Below are 18,325 nucleotides of genomic sequence, written 5' to 3' on the forward strand. Positions count from 1 at the left end.
ATTTCAGGGAATGTTGGTTCTTTTGGAGTGCTTGTGGAATGTTAATGTCAGCACCATGTTGGCTACAGGTTTGATCAGAGTAGTAATATTAGGAGTGGAGTGGCAGCATGAAATTATGTTAAATATTCTCTTTCTTGCAATTCGCTTATACCTACAGAGTAGGTGATTAGATGATTTTCCTAGTAAAAGACATTGTAGAGAGTGGAACACCTGCAGAGGTATCTTTGAAAACAATTGAGTGATAACTACCTCCCAAGCATATTAGGTTTTATCTTGGGTGGAGCTTCTTCATTCCAACTGTGAGGTAGCTGCACCTCAGTTTAATCATGAGGGTGACAAAGGAAAGAGAAAAACTGTGGCAAAAGTGTTGCTTTAATTTAGACAGTGATAGGAAAACAAGAAATTTGACTCATCTAATTTCATTGCTTTACTCGAAGTAGAGGTTTTTTTGTGGGGAAAGCAAAGCACTTCATTTTCACAAATTTGGAAGGGTTAATTTAGCTTGATCTAGAGCTGTGTTGCTGGGATGTCATTGATCTTGTAAAAAGAAGAAATTGAGACATGCAGGTAATTCAAGGATAGTTGTGGAGAGCTGTGATTAATTATTTGGGGTTTTTCTCTGCCATGTTTAGTAAATCAGATATGTCTCGACTGAGATTAGCTGCTGGTAGTGCAATAATGAAGCTTGCACAGGAACCCTGTTACCATGAAATAATTACCCCAGAACAGTTCCAGCTCTGTGCACTCGTCATTAATGTAAGTAACTGCATTAGAATTGAAGTGACCCTTAATTGAGTTTTGAGTCCTTAACGTCTGAGCTTTTGTTGCTGCTACAGAGTATATTCTGTTCCTCACTGCAGCTTTCACAAGTTACTGAAGTTTCAATTTCAAATGTTAATAGTGCTGCTTCTGTTTGTATTTTTAGAAAGCATCCTCATAATTCCACCTTGAATGCCTTGTTTTTCTTTTTTTCTTTTCTTTTTTTTTTTTTTCTTTTTTTAAGACCAGGATTTTGATGGTTGCACTGTTATGGTTTGTGTTGCTATAGGATGAGTGCTACCAAGTGAGGCAGATATTTGCCCAGAAGCTGCATAAGGCACTTGTGAAGTTACTGCTCCCTTTGGAATATATGGCAATCTTTGCTTTGTGTGCCAAAGACCCTGTGAAGGAGAGAAGAGCACATGCCAGACAATGCTTGCTCAAAAACATCAGTATACGAAGAGAATATATTAAGCAGAATCCTATGGCTAATGGTTAGTATTTCACTGAAATTGTTAAGAATACAATAATACTAAACTGGAAGGAATAATTATTAAACCTTAAGCAATTGGTTTTTCTAAAGAAACACTAGATAAGTTTAATCTGTTTCTTCACCTTTATATTAGACACATTCAAATCTAAATTTACTTAGTTCAGTATTAGCATAAACCATAAAATACTACTCTGTACATGGCTGAGAATTATGGATGTAAAATACAGTACTCTTATGGTTGTAGTTGTTTTGTTCAAAAACCACAATTTTATGTCCTGATATTTTTAGGCTTTACGACCACCTTCCTGAAGCAAGACTGAGTAGTTTTGTAGTAGTAAAACATGCTCATTTATTTTTAATGATTCATTGAAAGTAATGTCAGTAGGAAGAAAATGCAAGTCAAAATTTTACATTTCGTGTTTGAAAAAAGTTTTTCTTACGATGTATGTGTATGTGTGTAACATAGAAGCAATTTTTTGTTGTTATTACTGTAGAAAAATTGCTGTCCTTGCTGCCGGAATACGTGGTACCATATATGATTCACTTACTGGCACATGATCCAGATTTCACAAAACCTCAGGATGTTGATCAGCTTCGTGATGTCAAAGAGTAAGTGTCAAGTGATTCTAGAATTCTTATGCTTAGAGTTGTTCTGCACATGGAAAGAAACTGATTAGGAAGAGGAAAGTACTAAATAGGAAGAAGAAATACTTGTTTTATCAGCAGTATCTTCCAAACCAGTAAATGGAAAATGGAAATATGGAACACTTTAACCATGCAAAGAAGGAATCAACAACTACTTAGCAGTATATTCTGAAAGCCCAAATGGTAACCTGTACGTCATACTGTGTTATACCAAATTAGTGAGTTGTGTATGCTTCTTTTAAAGTAAGTAATGATTTTAGAATCTTGTCTTTGTGCCTAGGAGTATTTATGGGATGTCAAGTAATGTTAGTTCAAATATTTTGGAACTTTTATAATGGGGCTCTTCTCCAAGACTTGAAAACAGTGAGTCTGGGTAGGTCCTGCCTCACTGGAACCTTGTTTTCCCCTTCCTATGCAAGCCTACTAAAATTCATTCTAAGTAATTGCTGCTGACTTACCAATTGCACGATACATCAGCAGTACAGGCTTAGTACTTCTTAATGTATTCAGCACAGATTACTGTATACAATACTGTCATACTTGGCAGGAGCTTGTTCTGTACTCTTTCCACATTCAGACCTTCTCGTGTGCCTCAAATAATATTTCACATCTTAATTATAACTTCTTTTGCTCCTTATGCCTTGCAGTGAATTTTAAAATTTTAGAAAATAGTTAACACTTAAAAATTGTTTAAGCATGTTGTTTCTCTCACCACACAGCTCTGGTTTTAATGTTTTAGTTTTTTGTTGTATTAATTTTTGATGAAACTGAGCTTTGTTAGTTTTGTATTAGGCATGTATAACCACATACTATGATATACATTATCCAAAAAGCAGTTCTATTTTGGCACCAATAGACTAGTTCAGATCTTAATGCTTTTTGCACCTTCACTTCTCACAGTCCAAGTCTGATTCTTTCTCTAAATGAAAAGCTTGGTATGTTCTGATTTTTGAGTTTCCTTGGTTCACACCTGGTCAGACCTGAAGTCAGTGAAGATTTTTTTACCTTACCAACAAGTCTACATTTTGTCCCAGCACTGCCTGTTCCTGGCAACATCTGAAAGCATCCTCCAGCAGCATGTACTTTATCCAGAATGCATGGGAACAAGTTCTCATTGGTAGTCACTGAGTTAATACTTCTTTGAGAAGCACTTTTGGGTGTGCAGAGCTTTTTTGGATGGTCCTTGTATAGCTTTCCTTTGTTGTCGAATTTCCTCCCTCATGTTTGTCGCAGACTGGCTGAACTAGCCAGAAGGGACTGCTCCAAACAAAGAAATACTCTGTAGGGGAATTTTGGCAGGAATACTCCTCTGAGGAGTCTCCTGAGATATGAGAAAAATGTTTTCCATTCAATGTGATACAGTGTTTCTTTTAACAGCTCTAAATGTCTTAGTGTTCACTTTAGAGTGTGAACATAGATGCTTGCAAAGTTGGAAAAACAGCCTTTGCCATGTGTTTTTTAGGTGTGTCCCTAGTTTGTCTTGGTTTACATGGCCTAGATACAGTGATGTACAGTAAATGCCTGCTTAGCAGTTCCTGAACCATTATCTGTGATACTGTTACTGATGTAGTTTTTTAAGCTTATTCTGTTGGAATATGTTTGGGGTTGGTTGCCTTTTATCTTTATATTGTCTCAAGCATCTTTCTCTTCCTAATTCATATTCTGAAATTGCTGAAATGGATACAAAGAATAACTTTATGTGACTGTGTTCCTTTAGGTGCATATTTTTTTACATAAAATCCCACTGGTGTTTTGGTTCAAAGTTGATAATTATTTATGTAATTTGCTGACTTAGTAGGAGAGTCAAGCTATTTAATTTGACATGAGTTAACTGGAATTACCAGAGTATAATGTGTTCTCAGTAGTAATCTTGGGGTAACACTGGATTTTGCAGAACCTGGGTCATGGTGGTATGTTACTGGTCCTGTGTTCATCCTGTTCAAGTTCTTGAAAACAGTGTATACATGGATGTAAAGCTGTCTAACAGATTGATTTACTATAGCCTTTGTAGCTCTTGGATGCAAGTCAGACTAGAGACATCTTAGTTTCTTGAACATCAGATAGCTCTGTAAGTATTTTGATGGAGCATTAGCTTCTGAGCTTTTGAGAGAGATGTTCCTTCATCTCTTTCACTACAGTTTGTATCAGGTAAGAAGATGGGTGCTTTTGTGAACAGGGAATTTGTATGTCTTTCCCAACTAAGCACTATTTTACCTTACAGTGACTGTTGACCCTCTAACCATATGCAGTGGTGGAGCTTGATAGCAAGTGATAGCAGGATGGACCAGTTGGGCTTTATATCATAATTGAAAAAAAGTTTAAATAAACTTTCAGTCAAAATTTAATGTAGTCTCACTATAAAGAAGCAAGATTTAGAGAAAGAAACTTAGGAAGGCTAATTCCATAAAGTCTTACCTGGGAGAATTTTCCTCCCATATAGAACATTAGCAAGAATCTGACCTGCTTTTTGGATCTCCTCTCCTATCTGAACTGCAGTATTAATCCACCTCGTGTGGAAAACTGTCTAGCAGCAGCATGATTTTTTTAACCCTGCCTTGAGTGTACTCATGGTCCACTGTTGATAGGGACATGGTGCTCAAAGTAGTGATTACAGAATTTCATTTGTGTGATGATAGCACCAGAATTCCTGTTTCTTTTCATATGTAGAAGAGAAAAAAGTTGATTGGCTGGGCAGTATTTACAGATGTAATAATAAGCACACTAATTTGGCAGGTTTACTCAAAGGAGTACAATTAAGACTGTGTGTGGTAAAGATCTAGACTCTGTTTACACCATTATATGAAGTTATCTGTTTATGCTTTCAAATTGATTTTGGGTTCTTAAGAAAAAGCTAGTGCACCTAACAAAATTTTGAAAAGCTTTGCTGTATGTAGGAGCTGTAGTAAGATGGAGTGTAATTGCTTGTGGTTTTATGGCTTTTTAGGTGCCTGTGGTTCATGCTTGAAGTTTTAATGACAAAGAATGAAAACAATAGCCATGCCTTCATGAAAAAGATGTCAGAAAACATCAAGCTTACCCGAGATGCTCAGTCTCCTGATGAGCCAAAGGCCAATGAAGTAAGAAATGCAGTTGAGATTAGTGCTGGGTGATGAGCTGAGGGTTTCACAAGCAGGATTTGTAGGAAGTGTGAAAGAACTAGCTCTGACATTTTAATGGTTTTCTAAAGACACTGCTAATTGCAAGCACTGTCTGTATGTTTCCAATCTCATTCTTCCAAAACCTTGCTGACTTCAGCCAGTACTTAATACCTGGATTTTTTTTAAAGTATTCCTGCTACTGCCTGCCTTATTTCAACAGCTGCCTACTTTCCTCACATAAGTATCTTCTGCTGTTGGGGGAGGAAATATTGCATTATACAGTTATTGTTAAACCCATTTGTTTCTAGCAGAGATGAGAAACCATTTAAGGTGATTTGATTGTGCAAGAGCTTAAATTGTACAGCATAGTCATGTAAAGTATTTCTGGGTTTTATAAGTAGTATAATCTGAAAAATGAGGACTTCTCCATGTGTTTTAAGACCCAGCAGTGTGGTTAGTGATATAATTTTTAAAAATGTTCTTAGTGGTGGTTATTTAAACATATATTTTAAACTTTTTGAACTACCGCATTCTTTCTACACTGTAAAAATGGTGAGTAATTCCTAAAGCATGCTTTTCTTCTTTTTTTCCCTCCAGAAACTTTACACAGTATGTGATGTAGCACTATGTGTAATCAACAGCAAAAGTGCTTTGTGCAATGCAGATTCACCGAAAGACCCTGTATTGCCAACCAAATTTTTTACACAACCTGAAAAGGTAAATTTGTTAACTTTGTTTCCAAAGTAATAAGGGGAAATACATTTTTTGGATGATTGAGAGCTGGTTATCTCTGTAAGATAATGAGTGGGAAAATGCATATTTTATTATCAGCAATTGATTTTTTTAAGTATTATGAACACATGACAGAAATGTTTGTAACCAGGTGAGAGCTAGCTGGAATTAATGCTGATATGTTGGCATGTATTGCTGAATCATTTAATTAGTCTGTTTTACAAGTGTATCTCAATATATGAGAATATATGTATTTTCTTACTGTATATCTGAATTAGAATGCAAATCCGAAAAAAAAAGGGAACACTAGTTTACATTACCCGTGATATGTTACTATCTCTCAGTAGCTGTTGGGCTATTCTGCTTGCTGTGCAAGCAAGCAGGACTTATTACTAGCTTTGGCAAGTACAGCTCTGCTGTCAGCAGTGGCACTACTGCTCTCCAAGAGACCTACTTCTGAAAAGTGTTAGGGGAGCACAAGTAATTCTCTGGACCAGAACTGATGTTTTAGTTGCCCTGGAGAATGTACTGGCTGACATTTTTCAGTGCCCTAGGCTGTCAATTAACAGCCTTTCCGGAGGCTGTTTAAGCAAAATTTGTTTCCCATTTAATTATGAAATGGCAGATGCCGTGTAACAGTGTAATTTAGAGCTGGTGCCTTTATTCAGTTACAGGATTTTGGTCTGTGTAAACTCTGATACTCAGCGTGACAAAGGTAACAACTTTCAACTTGTTTAGAGAAAATGGCACCTCTTTTTCTCTGTTAGGACTTTCCATTAAAAACGTGCAAGTGAGCAAATAGGGAGAGCAGTTTTGCATCATTTCAAAAATTCATGTCACTTTAGAAGGAAAAATGTTCATCCCAATTTTAGGTATGGCATACTGTCATTCAGTAATGCTCGCTGTAAATCTCCACCAAAGTACAAATTCGACCTATCTTTATTAGATTGATTCATTAGTCAGCAGGTTGCGTGGTGTGTAACTCTTGATAATTGCATCTGAGAAGTTAGTTGAGTGTATATAAAAAAAGAGGTGAGATTGAGGCATCAAATACAAACTAATTTTTATTTTTTATGCAGGATTTCTGCAATGACAGGAATTACATTTCAGAGGAGACAAGAGTTCTTCTTTTGACAGGAAAGGTACTGTATTTTGGCAAGTTGCAAGCCTTTGAATATTACTTGTGGTTTTTAAAATGTTCTGGACTGCTGTTAAAAATTATATTAAGAGTTTGTGTACAGTTATTTGTAACTCTTTTATTAGATGACATATAATTAATTCCTTGAACATACTACCTGATGAGTAGACAGCACCAAGATTGTTATCTGTGCACTGGGGTACAGGTTCTGGATTACAGTTTCTTCTATTACTGAAGTAAGCTTGGCTTTAAGTTATGATGCATATAGAGAATTGTGATACCACTAGCATAGGCAATCTTAAATTTTCAGTTGTAATATTTTTAATATAGCTTTTATTGCTGTTGAATTCAGGTGCAAATGCACCTTTTGAACTATTTCAGGGAGTCCCAGCTGGAGATACTCTGTGATTCTAACATCCTCTGTTTGCAAAGCAAAGCACCTCTGGGAGAGGCTTACCAAAACATAATGCAGTGTTAGGTTCAATACAACAGTAGGAGATATCACAGAGTCGTTAAGGTTGGAAAAGACCTCCGAAATCATTGCTTCCAGCCCCTGACCAAACACCACCATATCAACTAACCACAGCACTAAATGCCATATTGAGTATTTCTTGAGTACTTCCAGTGATGGTGACTCCACCACATCCTTGACCAGTCTATTCCAATGCCTCACAGTCCTTCCAGTGAAGAAATTTTTCCTTATGTTCAGCCTCAGCCTCTCCTGGCACAGCTTTTAGCCATTGCCTCTTTCCTGTCTTTAGCTGCCTGGGAGAAGAGGCCACTCCCCACCTGGCTACAGCCTCCTTTCAGCCAGTTGTAAAGAGTTCTAAACACTCCCAGCTCTCTCAGCTGCTCTTCACAAGACTTTTGTTCCAAACCCTTCACCAGCTGCATTGCATTTCTCTGGACTCACTCCAGCACCTCGGTGTCCTTGCAGTGAGGGACCTTGAATTGGGAACTGGATTCAAGGTGTGGCCTTATCAGTGCTGACTAGGGAGGGACAGTCACTGCCCTGGTCCTGCTGGTCACACTATTTCTGACACAGGCCAGGATGCCATTGGCCTCCTTGGCCACCTGGGCACACCCTGGCTCATGTTCAGCAGCTCTCAGCCAGTGCTCCCAGCTCCTTTTCCACTGGGCAGCTTTCCAGCCACTCTGCCCCAGCCTGTAGCACTGCCTGGGCTTGTTGTGACCCAAGTGCAGGTCCTGGCAGGGGGCCTTGTTGAACCTCATAGTGTTGGCCTTGGCCCATGGATCCAGCCTGTCCAGGTCCTTCTGCAGAGCCTTTGGCCCTCCAACAGACAGTACTGCCACTCACTTGGTGTCATCTGTGAAATGACTGAGGGGACACTCAATCGCTTAGTCCAGATCATCAGTACTAAACAGGACTGGCCCTAGCACTGCTCCCTCGGGAACACCAGTAGTGACCAGCCTCTGCTGCATGTAGCACCTTCACCACACCACTACTCTCTGGGCCTGACCACCCAGCCAGTTCTTAACCCAGTGAGGAGTGTGACTGTGGGAGAGAGCATTAAAGTGTGCTGTGGGAGACAACATCAAAGTCTTTAACAGATCCCCTGTATGCACCATGTGATCGCACTCAAGATAACCAACAGATCATCCATAATTTTACTGGCCACCAATATCAGGCTGACAGCCCTGTAGATCTCCCAGATCCTCCTTCTGGCCTTCTTGTAGTTTGGCATCACAGTGGCCAACCTCCAGTCATCTGGGACCTCTCCAGTTAACCAGGACTGATGAAAAATGATGGAGTGGTTTGGTGAACTCTTCCATCAGCTCCCTCAGCACCCTCAGGGGGATCCCATCCGGCCTCATAGACTTGTGAGTGTGAGAATGGCTCACCAGGTCACTACTTCCTTCTGGATTGCAGGTCCATCCTGCTCCCTGTCCCTGTCTACCAGTTCAGGGGCTGGGTAGCCTGAGTATAACTGACCTTTGTGTTAAAGAGACAAAGAAGGCATTAAATCCCTTTGCTTTTTCCTCATCCTTGGTTACAGTGTTTCCCTCCATGTCCAGTAAAGCATTGAAGTTTTCCTTGGCCCTCCTTTTGTTAATGTATTTGTAAAATTTTTTGTTATCTTCCATTGTGGTGGCCAGCTTGAGTTTTAACTGAGCTGTTATAGTTATACATTTGTGTTATATTTTTATGTTACTTTTCTGCATATAATGATATAAATATGATTTAGAAGTAAACACTATCTCTTTGGGGTTCTGTGATACAGTTACAGCTTTTTAGATCTTGCTGTGGCTGATGACTTGACCCATGTGCTCAGGCTGAGTAGGCAACAGGAAGTTTTATATTTTGTCCCTGGAGAGCAGTCAAGGAAATTTTCGTAAGTGGCATGTAACATTCTTCATGTAATTTTACATTTCCTTAGAGGCCAAGTTAATAAATTAAGGTATTCCCATGGGTAGGAGTTATGATGAAGCAGGCAGGAGAAATATATTGAAGATGCTGGAAAACATTGGCTAGCAAAAAAAGCAACAATCTCTGTAGAAAAGGCTTGTTACTGGACACATGTTCAGTGGCTGCATCATCCTAGTGCTAATTATGCACAGTATTTATTTAAAGATATTATTCTTTTAATATAATAATTTATTTGCTCCATTTGCTGAGTAGCTGAGTTTACTGCATGTCCAAAGAAGGAAAAGAAAATAAGTGAAGTGTCTGGAGCACAAGTCTTACAAGGAGCAGCTGAGGGAACTGGGGTTGTTTATCATTCCTGCCAGGCATAGTAACACAGTGCTCTGGGGGTCCCAGGGCCCATCACTGGTGTTGAAGACAGAGGAAAAGATGGGGTTAAATGTTTCTGGTCACCTCCTGCTTGTGAGGTGACCAGCTGCATCAAGTAATGGCCCAGTGTTATCTCTGATCCTCCTTTTGCTTTTGACTTATCTTAAAAAGCCCTTTTTGTGACCGTTATAGTGCTGGCCAGCTTGAACTCTAATCAAGCTTTGGCCACAGGAATTTTCTCCCTACAGGGGTGAACAGCATTTCTGTAATCCTGCCATGCTGTCTGTCATTGCTTCCAAATACTGTATACTTCATTTTCTGCCTAAGTTCCCGAAGAAGAGCCCTGCTCAACCAGGCTAAATTTCTGCTTCATTTGCTTGACGTCTTACACTTTGCAATTGCCTGCTCCTTTGCTTTGAGAGATGATTCCTAAAAAGGAACCAGTGTTCATAGATCACAGTACCTTCAAAAGCAGATTCCCAGAGCACCCAAAAGTCTTACAGCACCCAAAGTCTGCTGTCCCCCATATACTGGGCCAAGATTGTCCATAAGGCTGAAAGCAGCTGATCCAGAGGGATCCTGTAATTCCTTGTAGAATGATGCATTGCTAGTAGTGTCCCGGCTGGGTGGTCAATAGTAAACTCCCCCAGCAATATCAGCTTTATTTGCTTTCCCATTCATCCTTACCCAGAAGCTCTCAACTCTAACATTGCCTAACATTTTGGCTTTTGTTGAGACTTCTCCAGCTGCTATATCTTCAAAGCGTGTGTGAGAGAAGAGCAGTTGATGAAGTGCTTTTAAATCACAAGAAGTAAAAGGGTAAACAATGTTTTTAAAGTAAAGAGAAGGTTAGTAGCTCTAAACTGATGGCACTGTGATCAAGACTGTTAGCCCAGGAAAAATATTTCTAAATACTCAAGCAAATATTTTTAAAATTAAATATGTATCTGACGTTTGCATTTTTTAAGATTGAAACATTTTTTTCTAGCCAAAACCAACCGGTGTATTAGGCACAGTAAACAAACCATTATCTGCAACTGGAAGGAGACCATATATTAGGACTACAGGATCAGAGACTGGAAGCAGTGTAAACTCTGAGCTGAGCTCTTCTGCAGGAAGCAGATCAAGGTATGGGACTCCAACATTTCTTTCATCAGCTCTTTACTTAATGGTCTCCACTGTGCTTTCAAGTTTTAGGTCAGGAGATTATTTGGTGTGTGTGTTGGAAGAGTGTCCTTATTTTTTCCAGTTTTAGAAAATGTAGTAGTTCTCAATATGTAAAATCTCCTTACTTGTATTTTGGTTCAGTTTGTGTCATTGATGTTTGATGTATAAATTTCAATTAATCCTGATTGGAAACAAGAAACTTTTTTGATATCGATGGAATATTCTGATCTGTGCAAGATTAAGAATGATAAAAAGAGCTTGTTGAAGCAGGCCATGGTCTCAGTGGAAAGGTGCAACATATGATGGTACTACTTAGAGTTTCTTCTAGCAAGCATTATTTTTATATGGATGCGGAGTTTTAAATTTGTTGTAAATCTGAAGAAACAGTTTGCACTTTCAGATTTTAATACTGTTTAATTTGGTTTGGAATTGATTACCTGACCAAAATAAAGGGTTAAAGAAAGCAGAGAAAGTCAACTCTAGTTGCTACATTTTATAAGGCCAAAGGGAAGTATAACTGCGTTCAGAATTCCTTCTGTAAAGTGTGCATGATATAAGTTGTAATAATCTTACTTTTTTCTTTTCTGTTCTTTTGTTTTCTGTGAAGTTGGGGCATTATTGGCGTTTATTATTCTTCACTACATTTTCCAGTATTGGCTCTTTCTATCTGGGAAAAGAACACAGCCTATTTTAGAGCTCTGGTCTAAAGTTTGCAAAAGTCATTATACAGTGGTGTGTCTGTGGTAAGGGATTTGGCTCAATGACCAGCCAATTCCTTTCAGACCTTTCCCAGTTCTGGGAAAGAAAAGTGTGTGTGGACTCTGGCAAATTCAATTGTTTTTAAACTCATTTAGCCTATTGTGTTGATTTCCCTTCCCCCACCACCTTTTCTCTACCCCAGATAATTCCAAACATTTTAATTCATTTCTGTATATTTTTGGTTTATTATATCTTCCATGATGTTCCCAGGGAACAAAGTTCAGATATATCAGAAACCGGAGTCAGTGAAAATGATGAAAATCCTGTGAGGATTATTTCAGTCACACCAGCAAAGACAGAACCTGTGAAAAACAAGGTATGTCCAGGAATTTTATGGGCTGATGTCTGTAATTAGTTTGACATTGGGGTTTTTTTCAGTACACCAGTTCTCTGAGGAGCTGGTAGCATCCAGTTTCATTTCTTATAGTTGTGTCAGTTTCCCAGCCTGACAGAGGATCCCATGTCTTCAGAATGGCCATTTATTTTCTGTAGAGTAATTTATAGCACTCATTTGAATGGACTTCATTCTTCTTTTCTAAAATTCCAAAATATTCCCACATTTATTCTGCATTTTCCAGTATAAGTAACAGTGAGCCTGGGATCCAGAGTGAAAGTTCACACTTGTAGTAGCTTCAGCTGAAATTACTGCCAAGAAAATGTCAAGTGATCCTACAGCATGAAATAGACATCTAACTTTGAAATTTTGTCAAAACTAAAATCTTAATTAAACTACTAAATATACATTGTATGGTTCACCCCCTTTTGATTAAAGAGAGAACACCATGTGTAAATCAGGAAGACTTTTTTAACTTATAAAACATACAATAGCATGAATTTTAACACAGTTGAGTCCTGCACCTGGGACAGATTAAACTCAAACAGCTGTACAACGTGCTGGGATCTGCCTGGCTGGAGTGCAGGTTGGCTGGGAAGGACTTGGGGGACTATCCCCAGTGGATAACCAACAGAGCATGAGCTGGCTGTGTGCCTTGGCTGCAGTGAGGACAGCAAGCTGTGTCCTGAGTAGTCAGCACTAGAGGGGTGTGGTTATTCCACCCCATTTGGCATTCATTAGGCCATACCTGGAATACTGTGTTGTCCCCCCCCCAGTTTGATGCAGGTACTGAAAAACTGGAGGGAGCCTTGCAGGGGTCACCATGATGATTAAGGCATGGAAAAGTTGTTGTGTGAAGAAAGGTTTGAAGTGTTGAGTTTGTTCAGCTTAGAGAAGAGAAGCCTTGGAGAGGATCAATCAATCTTTACACATCTGCAAGGTATTTATGGAAAAGATGGATGGAAGGAAGTATTCTGGAAGGACAAAAGGCTACTGGAAGAAGTTGCTTCAGGGGAAATTGTCTGGATGCAAGCAGGAAAAAAAAATACAATAAAACCCCAAAACACTGGATAAATTTAAACGCTGGAACAGACTGTCCAGAAAAGTGGTGGATTATCAGTGTTCATGGCTTGACTGGTCAAAGCCCTGGATAACCACTGAGGCCCCACTCTCGGCAGGTTTGACAAGATGATTTTTGAAGATCACTTCCAACCTAGATGATTCTGTCATTTAAAGTTGATTTTTGTAATAATGTAGGGATACATAGATGATTTCGGCTTTTTAAGAAGTTATATATCTGCTTAATCTCTTTCTATTAGATGAAATCAGAGTAATAAGGAGGTGTCTTGGATTTGTATCATCACATAGAAAAGTTAGGCAAAGCACATATAAAGTAAATTTCAAAAGTGCTTTCTAGGTTCTTGAAGTTGAAATTTCAGAGAATCTGTAAAGTTCATATAAATAGCAACTGTGTCTGCTGTGAAGCTGCTGGAGCAGTAGTGAAGGTTACAGAGATTGCCTGACTCATGTGGAAGTCAGTGTTCAAATGAAGGCTTAGCATCCAGTTGCTTCCTCTTTGATTCCATATGAATACTGCTCTCTGTAGAGAAGTACATTGCTAACCCTTTCTGTCCCACATATCCAGACACCTCTTCATGATATTCATTCAATCACTTCATTACCTTGTTCAGTGTGTTGAGAAGAACATGCATGTAGGCCATACCCATTCAGACATGACAAAGAATTAACAAACACAGCAGGTTGCATTTTTGGTGTGATCTTACTTCTTTATTCCTTGGGATTTTCTTTACTGGCACTTGGGTCTTCACTAAACTGCACCTTTTACTGAATGTTGGTCTCAAAATTTGCATGTATGGAAGTAAACAGTAAATACTGCTGTATTGAAATAATTCTTTTGCTCCTCAGTTTTCTCTTGTCATTTGACAAAGACAGAAAAGGAACTTGTACAGAAAAATGATCATGGGAGGCGCTCATAAAGATAATTATTCTTACTGTAATCTCTCTCACACCACTGAAAGATAGATTAGCTGCAGTTATTAACATTACACCTAATGTAGAAAATGTTTTTGCAAAGATAAGGTCCAAAATCCCATTTAGTAAAACTTACTGGTAGGTCTAAGACCATGTGATGTGTTTTCGTAACAATACTTACAGTTTTAAAAGCTCATGTTTCTGATGGAAGGATTGGTAACTTAAGTTTGGGTTTGCCTTTGGGAATCTTTTTTTCTTCACATTCATGATTTTTGTTTTCTAGGAGATGAATTCTGATCAGACAACACAAGGAAATAGCACTGAACGTGGGAAAAAACGAACAGCAACAGCATCTGGAACTGAGAATATTCATCAAAAAACAGAAGAAAAAAGTGTAGAAGAAACAGGCCCATCGCTTGCAGCAAAAACCAGAAGAGGGCGACCAACCAAACCAGAACCTCAGGGTACCACAGCAAAAAACGAGGAAACAAACAAACCACCTGTCAGGGGAAGGAAGAGGGCAGCAGCCAACCAAGAAGGTCCAGGGAGTTTAGAGGCAGGTAATGCCAAAGCACCAAAACAGCAAGACACAGCAAAAAAGCCAGCAGCAGCACAGAGACAAATTGATCTACAGAGGTAAAAATAAATATTTAAATACATGGGGTGGGGGGGGTGGTCCTTTCCTCAATCAAGTCAGACCATGAGTTTACAATTACAACAGACCTAGCATAGTTAAGGGCACAACTAAACCACAGCAAATGTTGCAACCATATAGTGCGTTAAATTCTATTTTTCAAAGTACCTGGGCAGCTGGAATTGGAGAAATTAATTTGTTTGGTCAGAACAGGATAAACTTAACCTGTTTTCACCAAATGCTGTTTTTATGCATCGTGGTTCCCCTTCCTAGAATTGCTGTCTAAAGGAACTAGGAGTTGATGGTGTCTCAGTGCATTCATTAATGCCAGGCATACTGGCATTTGGGTGCTCTGCTGTGCCTCCCTTCAGGGATAGCAAAGGCTTGGAAACTGTCTTTAATGCACAGGAAAATTTGTAATGCCAGCTGTAGCTATTTTCTGGTATTTTGGGTCTGTGCTTGTTTTAGCGGTACTGGAATGTATATTTTAAGTAACTGAAAATTAACATTTGGAACTTTGTAAACTACAAAACAGCTTTTGGATGATAATCTGGGCTACTTTAATGTTTAAGCATGATACTTGGTTTGCAATAGAAGCAATTCATAATGAGCATTAACACGAGAAGTTTGTTTTGCTGGACCTGGTACATAATTAATGCAAAAGTGTCCAAAGTGGGAGAGCAGTAAGGTCTGCAAACCAGCGTGCTCTAAGAAATCACAAAATAATCTAAGGCAAGAAGGAATAATTGGAATAGTTTCTTTCTAGAGATTTGTAAGTTGAAGATCTTGCAGAGAACCTTGAACAAAAGTAGTTTTACCTTTTCTTCTCAGAGTAAGCTTTATACAGTAGTAAAATGGTCTGTCAAGAGTGTAATATTTGTGTACTGCCTTGCAATGCTTGTTTAATATGTCAAATTTCTTCAGGTCTTCAGAACAAAGTGCACTATCCATAGCCTTTAATAAGCTACTGTATCAGATAACTTTAAAATGTGTAATATCTCAGTGTTTCTTGGACAAAATACCAAAACATTGTTAACGTTTTTCAGAAGCCAGGTGCTTGGAAGTGATGGAGATTCACTGTTGGAGATAGACTCAAGTTCAGAATACTCTCAAAATGCAATGGATCTTTTTAAGGCCTGTGGGAGCAGCCAGGAAGATTCTGAGGATACAGAGATAGCAGAGGGAGGCTTCCTTAAGGTGTAGCAGGAATCTTATATAGGACAATTCTGTGTTTTTACTTCTTTATTGTAGTTTATACAGCAAGAATTCAAAGAAATTTGTGTGTAAAAAATGCTCTGTCTAATAGGTTTTTTTCTTTTAAATAGACATGTACAAGTTACTGTAAATACTGGGAAAACATTTGAAGTAGTGCCTATTCTGTAGTAAAATGGGCTGGTTTTATAAACCTTGGTAATTTTAGTTAATTAGATCAAGTTACTGTTCTTAATCTCTGATTCCAGTGAAAGCAGTGGATAACTGTTTATATTTATGCTGAAAAAACATTACTTGGTATGGAATTATAAAATGCACAATTCAAGTTGTGTAGTTTCAAGTTTATCAGGAAGTTGTGCTGTACAATGAGGAAGTTCAGTTGTATTCAATTAATTATGTAATTGTTAAGAAGATACAAAATGGAGTTGGAAGAATCACAGTATAAGAAGTGTAAAAGCTAAAATCTAAACAATATTTGGTAGGATTTTGATTTGTCATTTCCATGTCCTTACAATTAACCGTTCATTTCCTTTTCTTCCCTCATAAAGGTAAAAAGAAAACTTGCTCGAAAAGGGAGGAAATGAAGGCCAAATAAAGGCATGCTCCAAGCTTCTGCAAAAACTAGGATTCAGAAATTTCCTGTACAGGAACTGAAATTACTTCAAAACACACAGCTTTCAGCTCTGAAACCAGAAGGAAAACTATGCTTCCCTTTCACATAAAATTAATCCTTCTCAATGGAAATGTAAAGCAGAAACTCTTGAGAAAGAGGCTAAAAGCATCTGTACTTATTTCCCCAGAGACTTTTTTTATGAAAAGTCAATAATTAAGCAAATTGCTTAACACTTGGTTCCAGTTCCTGCATTCTGGAGTTTAAAAGTGTATTTACACCATTAACTTTCATGCTGCATTTTTTTTTAAAGAAAGTCAGAGAAGGTCCTTACACTGACATTGAAAATTCATGATCCTAGAGCCAGGTATTCCCATGTTTCACAGAAAAGGTAGAAATCTACTGAATGGATTTTAAACAAGACTAGAGGAAAAAAAAAATCACAAAAATTTTTTTTGCTTTACTTTTGGAGACTGTTTTATGTATAATTCTTTCTGCCTGCCTACTTTTCTGCAAAAATAAGATGTACAGATTTCATTTCCCTGCTATGAAAAGTCATGTGGTGGCAATTTTATAAATGTTGCTTTCTGATTTTTATCAGAGTGGGAAAGTAATCACTTAAAATTGTTATTAATTCGCAAGTAGACATTTCATTTTTTAATTTTTCCCTCCATTTTAGTTTAATATAATTTGCAATAAATGTACATATTGATGTTTGTTTTATAAAAACATATATCACTTTTAAGTGTTTTTACTCCTGCGGTTCTGTTGGAATATTCTAAATTTTAAAGGAGTAAAGACAGTCCAGCATTTGATTTTATAATGTTTGTCACCAGATTTTTATTATTGATGTAAAGAAAAAAAAAATCAGTTTTTAAAAATAGTTGGACTTTGGCAGCTTTGTAAGGAAAGTTGGAAATGTTTAGGATTGCTCTCAATTTTAAGCATTGTGCTGATTGGAAGTAAGTCTGTTTTGCATTTTGTCTTCCTGTCCAGGCTCATTTTTTAATGTTTATTTTAGAAGATTGTTGCATCAATATTATGTTTCCTGGCATTGTTCAGCATAGATACAGTGTACACTTTTATGTACACATGATCATATTTAAGTTTGTTGCATAAAATAAACGCTTCTAGGTGTCATGTGGCAGTCTTTTTCTAATTTTTTTTTTCTTTCACAGAAAACTTAATTGCTGTATCTGTACATGGGCTTGGACATTGACAGAAGTACTATACAGAAAAGGAGCTGTAATGCAGACAGTGGTGTAGTTAAAAAGTTACAGTTTTGAGGTGAAGTTAAAGTGCTTTATCTTGTGAAGGGGGTTGGGTTGGTGTGCAGAGTGACAGTGAAGAATTTGCTTTGCTTCCCACTGCCTCAGTTCCCCATTGCTCTTCTGCAATTTGTTTTGAAATCCCTTGATTCATATAGAAGAGCTGGATCCTGGTGGCATTAGTTAGGGATTGCTTGTGCTCCTAGAATGGGTAGGGTGCAGTTGTGTGCTCTTCAGCATGACTTAAGTCTCTCTTAGCAAGTGTGTGCAGCTCGTGTTATTTTTCTTCTCTAACAAGAAATCAGGCTTTGTGCATAAAGCAGCGTGTGCAGCTCCCCTTCTAAAGCAACCTGCAGTGCTTTGACCTGAAGGATTTGGAATGCTTTTGACAGAGAGGAGATTTTAAAGTCACTTAATTACACATCTATCAGGGGTTTGATTTCTAAAACTGAAATAATTTCACAAGGTGAATTTATTGATTGTAATGCAGTTTCTTTTCAGTGCTCTGGTCAAATACTTCCCTCTCATGAAAGTTAGAGTGTTTTGGTTTAAACTAATTTTAAATGTTTTAGTTCAAAGTTTTCTCGTGCTACCTGGAAAAAGAACTTGCTTTTTCTTAGAAATGAGTTCTGGTACTCAGTGGTGTGCTTTTAACAGCAATCTGAAATCTGGATTTGACAAATGTTGCAAATAGTTCAGATTTATTTCCAAAAGCTTTGTTTTTTATGA

The 18,325-nt window shown here is 38.0% G+C and overlaps 1 protein-coding gene across 2 annotated transcripts in view; it reads left to right on the top strand.

Moving 5' to 3' along the window:
• PDS5A (PDS5 cohesin associated factor A) overlaps nucleotides 1-17,468 on the top strand; it is a 77,790-nt gene extending 60,322 nt beyond the window's left edge. The window contains exons 24-34 of one of the 2 annotated variants that reach the window (XM_059844962.1): nucleotides 633-756; nucleotides 1,049-1,253; nucleotides 1,747-1,861; nucleotides 4,842-4,974; nucleotides 5,593-5,712; nucleotides 6,807-6,869; nucleotides 10,609-10,748; nucleotides 11,757-11,862; nucleotides 14,156-14,508; nucleotides 15,553-15,703; nucleotides 16,267-17,468. In XM_059844962.1, coding sequence (XP_059700945.1) covers nucleotides 633-756; nucleotides 1,049-1,253; nucleotides 1,747-1,861; nucleotides 4,842-4,974; nucleotides 5,593-5,712; nucleotides 6,807-6,869; nucleotides 10,609-10,748; nucleotides 11,757-11,862; nucleotides 14,156-14,508; nucleotides 15,553-15,703; nucleotides 16,267-16,302 — 1,546 coding nt within the window. In that variant the 3' untranslated portion in view covers nucleotides 16,303-17,468. The remainder of the gene's footprint in view (nucleotides 1-632; nucleotides 757-1,048; nucleotides 1,254-1,746; nucleotides 1,862-4,841; nucleotides 4,975-5,592; nucleotides 5,713-6,806; nucleotides 6,870-10,608; nucleotides 10,749-11,756; nucleotides 11,863-14,155; nucleotides 14,509-15,552; nucleotides 15,704-16,266) is intronic. The other variant, XM_059844963.1, reaches the window with a different exon arrangement.
• The last annotated feature ends 857 nt before the right edge of the window (nucleotides 17,469-18,325 follow it).

This window comes from Haemorhous mexicanus, chromosome 4 (assembly GCF_027477595.1).
Source record: "Haemorhous mexicanus isolate bHaeMex1 chromosome 4, bHaeMex1.pri, whole genome shotgun sequence".
In the NCBI taxonomy this organism is placed as follows: domain Eukaryota; kingdom Metazoa; phylum Chordata; class Aves; order Passeriformes; family Fringillidae; genus Haemorhous; species Haemorhous mexicanus.